The following is a 6,892-nucleotide window of genomic DNA, read 5'->3' as shown; positions in this document are numbered from 1 at the left end:
TGAATGAAGTATCAGAAATGGATGTTAATTTTGATTTCTCTACTATGATTAATTGTTGACATACATCAATCTAAAATGCCTTTACTGGAAGATATCCTAGATGCAGAACAGTAAAAATGTCCAGAGAATGTTCTATGTTCAGAATTTGGATTTTGGTGGTCACAGGGATACCATAACTGACAAGATCTTTGATTAAATAACAAACATACAGGCCAGTATTCATGTATTGTAGTTGTACCTTGACCCTCAAGCAAAACATCTGCTTGTTTATACATCGGATGATAGAGTATCGAGTTCATGTGCATAATGTTTTCTTTTTAACAAATGATGGTACTGGCATCTTTAGAAGCACGTTTGTCTGACATATTTTAGCAAGTTTAGGTGTGTATGGGTGTCTGCATGTGAGAGAGAGAGTGTGTGTGGTGTGTGCATATGTGTGTGTGCATATGTGTGTGTATTATAGAATGTAACTGGGTTAATAGAAATTGTACTGTGTGGCTTGAATTGCTGGAGGCATATGCAATGTGTCCCACGTGCCTGACTTCCAAATGAATCAAGGCTTCTCCACTGTGTTGATGCCGCTAGCAAAGTGCATAGGGCTTTTTCAAACACTAAATATTGCATCAAATGAGCCTGGTTGTGTCTCTGGTGTCACAAGTAGAAGCAGAATCAGCTTTTCAGGCTTGCGGAAGTCTTCAGCTGATTGTGAGCAGCCTCCTTTTGATTCTAAATTTAATTCGCACTTTTACTTGTGCAAACTCACGTTGAATTTTAGGTGACACTAACCTGCTAATTGGCTCATTTAAATATCAACACTTGCAGCAGGTGAAATAGTTTTGGGATGATGATTTTAATATGTTAGATTTTGAAATCAATAAAGAGATTATCTGCTTGAGGTCTACATGTTGCTCAAAATAGTTGGCCAAGTGTCATGGCTATTTAATTATATTTAATTTTTGTATTTAATTTTGTTGTTTCATTGTGTGTATTATTTCGGTAGTTTGGTTTCTTGATTGTGCGTTTGTCATTAGTTTTACCCTTGTATAAGTAGTTGATTGTAGTCATGATTTTCACCTGTGTCGGATTACCTTCCCAACCTTTGCCTATTTAAACTGAGCTCTTTACCCCGCTTCTTGCCAGATTGTCTTACTCTTGTGTGCAAACTCTCAAGTTTTGTTTGCTTGTTTGACTTCTGTGTATAACCATCTTTGGTACCTTCCATTTCTTAGATTTTTTCCTGCTCCCTGCCTATCTCTCTCTTCCTGATTTTGCCTGCCTTCCCATATTTGACCAATTGTGTCTTTAGGTATGAAATGTGTCAGGCTGCCAGAAATGTCAGGGAGCCCTTGCCTTATGATGACAAAGTACATTGTGATACGCTGTAATGATCAAATGCATTATTATTGGCTGTATGTTTAGGCGGCTAGGATAAAAACACAAGACATGGGAAGAGCCGTGTGGGAGTATAGCAAATGTTGGATGATGGACAAGGAAGTTAAACATTTTCTTGTAAACTTTGTTTCTCATTCCATCACCTCGAAGAATGGGAAAGTAAGAAAAAGGGTTATGGTCGCGCCCAGTGGGTTTTGGACACTAGGTGTCAATACCCCCTCTCCCCCATTTTAACATGATGCGCACACCACACTAACTAAATTGTAGTGTATATCATATCTCAGGCAACTTATTCAGCAATATGATGGAGTGAAGGTTATAGAGGTACTCCGCCACTTTTGTTTATATTAATCAACCATTTAGTGTTTTATGATTACACATAATGCTGAATTGTACATCATCAATCATAGGTTATACTTCATCATTTTCTGGTTTTATTGTCTGTCTATTTTGTTTTTACATTTCTTTTATATGTATTTTTCCTTAACCATATACCTTATAATATAAGGGAAGGGTGCTTGTGCCTGTCACAGCTGCATATGGGCTGAGACAGGGTACATCCCTGGCAGTGGGAATACTGGGTAAAAACCATTAGTAGGACAGTGCAGTGGGGTGAGACTATGTATCCCAGAATGGATGCATGCAAAGTCTCCCTGGAGAAATTTGGAGGCTGAACATCACATGGATTAAAGAGTTTGTTTCTTGAATTTTGATAACTTCATTCTGTCTTCCTTTTACACTTCAATCCATGCTCCTTTACACATTTTTGCACATTAAGACAATGTGATAAACATGAAATTCAGTGCAAGAAGTGTAACCCCCCCCCCCCCCCCCAAAAAAAAACACAAAACAAGATATACATAAAAGTGTATGCGTGTGTGTGCTTATAGGGTGGATTGAGATATGCAATATGCAATACCATTTGTAAATAGTATCATCTCTTTCATTTGTGTAAAAATATGTTTGTATTATTTGAAATGAATGTTGATATGAGGGTGTAAATGTCTGTATAATCACTTCCTGTTAAGGTCGCAAGATCCTAAAAACACAGAAATAGCTTTTGGGTGTTCATGATGTCATTATCTATTCCAATGGTACACATAGGGTCATCATCAAAAGACTTAATATTCTGCTGTTGGATGAAGTAACTACAGAAAACAACCAGTACAAAGATTTATTTTTTCTCCAGAAAACTACTCAAATAGAAAGACAACAAGCTACTCAAATATACAGACTTGCATGCAGGAGCCTAATCAACTCTGTTGATTTGTCTTGTAATATTGCCACCAAGTCCAAGTGAATATTGTCACCTTGTCTGTGTAAATTCTCAGTCATCCAGGTCATTGTATCCAAGGTAGTTTTCTCTGTCAACTGGACTGGGTTTCTTCTCTTGAAGACGTTTCGCCTTCTATCCAGAAGGCTTCTTCAGTTCTGAAATCGCTGGGGAGAGAGCTTGAAAATATAGCCCCTGTGGACCATTTGCATGCTAATGATCCGGGTGTTCACCTGAGAGTCGTTAGCAGGGTCGTTGGTCGGGTCGTTCACCTAGTTTCTGTTGAGGTGTCTCCCCTTTGTCTGCTGGGTCACATGGTGATGAGTCACTGGGTCTCCTGGAATGGTGTGAATGTTTGTTTTGCTGTTGGAAGGAGTGGAGGACTGCATTGTATGTGGGTGATAGGAAGTGCCTCAGGCCACCACCTCTGTTCAAGGATGGTTTCTCCAATTTAACATGGATAGCTTCCTTAACCCCCCTTTCAAACCAGCGGTCTTCTCTGGCCAGTATCCTTACTTGGCTGTCCTCGAAAGAGTGCCCACTCTCCTTTAAGTGTAAGTGGACTGCTGAATCCTGACCCGAAGAGGTGGCACGTCTGTGTTGTGCCATTCTTCTGTGGAGAGGTTGTTTGGTTTCCCCAATGTACAGTTCCTTGCATTCCTCCTGGCACTGTACAGCATAGACAACATTACTTTGTTTGGGTCTTGGTGTCTTGTCCTTTGGGTGTACTAACCTCTGTCTGAGAGTGTTGCTGGGTTTGAAATGAACCGGTATGTCGTGTTTCTGGAGGATCCTCCTAAACTTCTCCGAGACTCCAGACAGGTAGGGGATGGAAACGCTGCGACGTTTGTTTCTCTCCTCCTCTCCTTTGCTGAGGTCTCGCTTTCTTGAGGTCCTGGTGAAGGCCCAGTCTGGGTAGCCACATGTTTTGAGAGCTGTCTTAATGTGGTCCTGTTCCTTCTTTCTGCCTTGGGATGTGGTGGGTATTTCTCTGGCCCGGTGTTGGAGGGTTCTGATCACTCCCAACTTGTGTTCCAGTGGATGGTGAGAGTCAAACTGGAGGTACTGGTCAGTATGTGTAGGTTTTCTGTAGACTTCGATGGTGAGATTTCTGTCCTCAGTGATCTTGACCGCGCAGTCCAGAAAGGCCAGACTGTTTCCTTTTACATCTTCCCGGGTGAATTTTACATGTTCGTCTGTTTTGTTGAGGTGATCAGAGAAAGCTTCCAATTCTTGTGTTTGAATTTTGACCCAGGTGTCATCCACATACCTGAACCAGTGGCTTGGCGCAGTTCCTGTGAAGGATGTCAGGGCCTGGGATTCCACCTTCTCCATGTATAGGTTGGCAACTATAGGGGATACTGGTGAGCCCATGGCACAGCCATGTTTCTGCCTGTAGAAGCCTTCTCTGTACTGGAAATAAGTGGTGTTCAAACACAGGTCCAGCATGGTGCAGATTTGGGCCGGTGTTAAGGTGGTTCTTTCTGTAAGGTTCTTGTCCAATAGAAGGTGCTTGTGGATGGTGTCTATGGCGCTGGCGGTGGGGATGCACGTGAAGAGTGACGTGACATCATAAGATACCATAGTCTCTTCTGGAAGTAGTGTGAGTCCAACGACTTTTTGGGCAAAGTCTTGGGAGTTTTTGATGTGGTGTGGGGTCTTGCCAACCATGGGAGACAAGATGGAGGCCAAGTATTTGGAAATGTTGTAGGTTACAGAGTTGATACTGCTTACTATGGGTCTGAGAGGGGTCCCTGGTTTGTGGATCTTGGGCAATCCATAAATGCAAGGATGGTTTCTCCTGGATATAGACGGTAGTATTGTGGAAGCAGAACAGATCAGACTCAAGGTAACAGCCGCTCTCGCTAGTGCAAAACCTCCCACCTCCAATATCACGAATGAGGAAAGAAGAGCTATTGCATCCTTAGCCAAGGACAAGAACATCACCATCTTACCAGCTGACAAAGGTAGGTGCACGGTCGTACTTAATACCACTGACTATGACACCAAGATACTCAGTCTCCTGACAGATACCGCCACATATGAGAAACTCAAGCGGGACCCCACCAGCTCATACAAGAAGAAGGTGGTAGACTTACTACAGAAGCTGGAAAAGGATAAAGCCATTGACAGACCACAATACTACCGTCTATATCCAGGAGAAACCATCCCTTGCATTTATGGATTGCCCAAGATCCACAAACCAGGGACCCCTCTCAGACCCATAGTAAGCAGTATCAACTCTGTAACCTACAACATTTCCAAATACTTGGCCTCCATCTTGTCTCCCATGGTTGGCAAGACCCCACACCACATCAAAAACTCCCAAGACTTTGCCCAAAAAGTCGTTGGACTCACACTACTTCCAGAAGAGACTATGGTATCTTATGATGTCACGTCACTCTTCACGTGCATCCCCACCGCCAGCGCCATAGACACCATCCACAAGCACCTTCTATTGGACAAGAACCTTACAGAAAGAACCACCTTAACACCGGCCCAAATCTGCACCATGCTGGACCTGTGTTTGAACACCACTTATTTCCAGTACAGAGAAGGCTTCTACAGGCAGAAACATGGCTGTGCCATGGGCTCACCAGTATCCCCTATAGTTGCCAACCTATACATGGAGAAGGTGGAATCCCAGGCCCTGACATCCTTCACAGGAACTGCGCCAAGCCACTGGTTCAGGTATGTGGATGACACCTGGGTCAAAATTCAAACACAAGAATTGGAAGCTTTCTCTGATCACCTCAACAAAACAGACGAACATGTAAAATTCACCCGGGAAGATGTAAAAGGAAACAGTCTGGCCTTTCTGGACTGCGCGGTCAAGATCACTGAGGACAGAAATCTCACCATCGAAGTCTACAGAAAACCTACACATACTGACCAGTACCTCCAGTTTGACTCTCACCATCCACTGGAACACAAGTTGGGAGTGATCAGAACCCTCCAACACCGGGCCAGAGAAATACCCACCACATCCCAAGGCAGAAAGAAGGAACAGGACCACATTAAGACAGCTCTCAAAACATGTGGCTACCCAGACTGGGCCTTCACCAGGACCTCAAGAAAGCGAGACCTCAGCAAAGGAGAGGAGGAGAGAAACAAACGTCGCAGCGTTTCCATCCCCTACCTGTCTGGAGTCTCGGAGAAGTTTAGGAGGATCCTCCAGAAACACGACATACCGGTTCATTTCAAACCCAGCAACACTCTCAGACAGAGGTTAGTACACCCAAAGGACAAGACACCAAGACCCAAACAAAGTAATGTTGTCTATGCTGTACAGTGCCAGGAGGAATGCAAGGAACTGTACATTGGGGAAACCAAACAACCTCTCCACAGAAGAATGGCACAACACAGACGTGCCACCTCTTCGGGTCAGGATTCAGCAGTCCACTTACACTTAAAGGAGAGTGGGCACTCTTTCGAGGACAGCCAAGTAAGGATACTGGCCAGAGAAGACCGCTGGTTTGAAAGGGGGGTTAAGGAAGCTATCCATGTTAAATTGGAGAAACCATCCTTGAACAGAGGTGGTGGCCTGAGGCACTTCCTATTACCCACATACAATGCAGTCCTCCACTCCTTCCAACAGCAAAACAAACATTCACACACCATTCCAGGAGGCCCAGTGACTCCACCATGTGACCCAGCAGACAAAGGGGAGACACCTCAACAGAAACTAGGTGAACGACCCGACCAACGACCCTGCTAACGACTCTCAGGTGACCACCCGGATCATTAGCATGCAAATGGTCCACAGGGGCTATATTTTCAAGCTCTCTCCCCAGCGATTTCAGAACTGAAGAAGCCTTCTGGATAGAAGGCCGAATTGTCACCTTATTCTGTGATTCCTAAATAATACAGGTCTGAGAGGACAACCAAATACTTGGTTAAAAAAAAGGAACAGTCTGGATTGAGAGCTGCTGCTATTGTCAAATCCAGTATCTTGTAAACTGTGCTTGCGTAACATGCACAAAAAATTGCTCTATTGTGATATGCGGCCCTTGTAAATTTTTGATTAATGTGAGATCCAAACATGTGTTGATATTTCAGGTAAATGTAAAATTAAATAGTGTGTCTTCTTTTTAAACAGATTGAGATGATCATGAATTTCATTGGAGCAGGTATTGAAACACCGAAAGCAAAACAGGAAACACCAAGCTCAGGTAAAATACTCTTCCTCCTTGCATCCCTTTTCATTCATGCCTGAATGAATATTCA

The 6,892-nt window shown here is 43.5% G+C and overlaps 1 protein-coding gene across 1 annotated transcript; it reads left to right on the top strand.

Moving 5' to 3' along the window:
• Nucleotides 1-4,433: 4,433 nt before the first annotated feature.
• Nucleotides 4,434-6,489, top strand: LOC130524925 (uncharacterized). The gene has a single exon (XM_057031488.1). The coding sequence runs from the start codon at nucleotides 4,449-4,451 to the stop codon at nucleotides 6,381-6,383; it is 1,935 nt and encodes a 644-aa protein (XP_056887468.1). The 5' UTR covers nucleotides 4,434-4,448; the 3' UTR covers nucleotides 6,384-6,489.
• Nucleotides 6,490-6,892: the final 403 nt, after the last annotated feature.

Source organism: Takifugu flavidus, chromosome 4 (genome assembly GCF_003711565.1).
Source record: "Takifugu flavidus isolate HTHZ2018 chromosome 4, ASM371156v2, whole genome shotgun sequence".
NCBI classification, from domain to species: domain Eukaryota; kingdom Metazoa; phylum Chordata; class Actinopteri; order Tetraodontiformes; family Tetraodontidae; genus Takifugu; species Takifugu flavidus.
The sequence above is the reverse complement of the archived record's forward strand: the minus strand, read 5'-3'. Positions and strand labels throughout refer to the sequence as shown.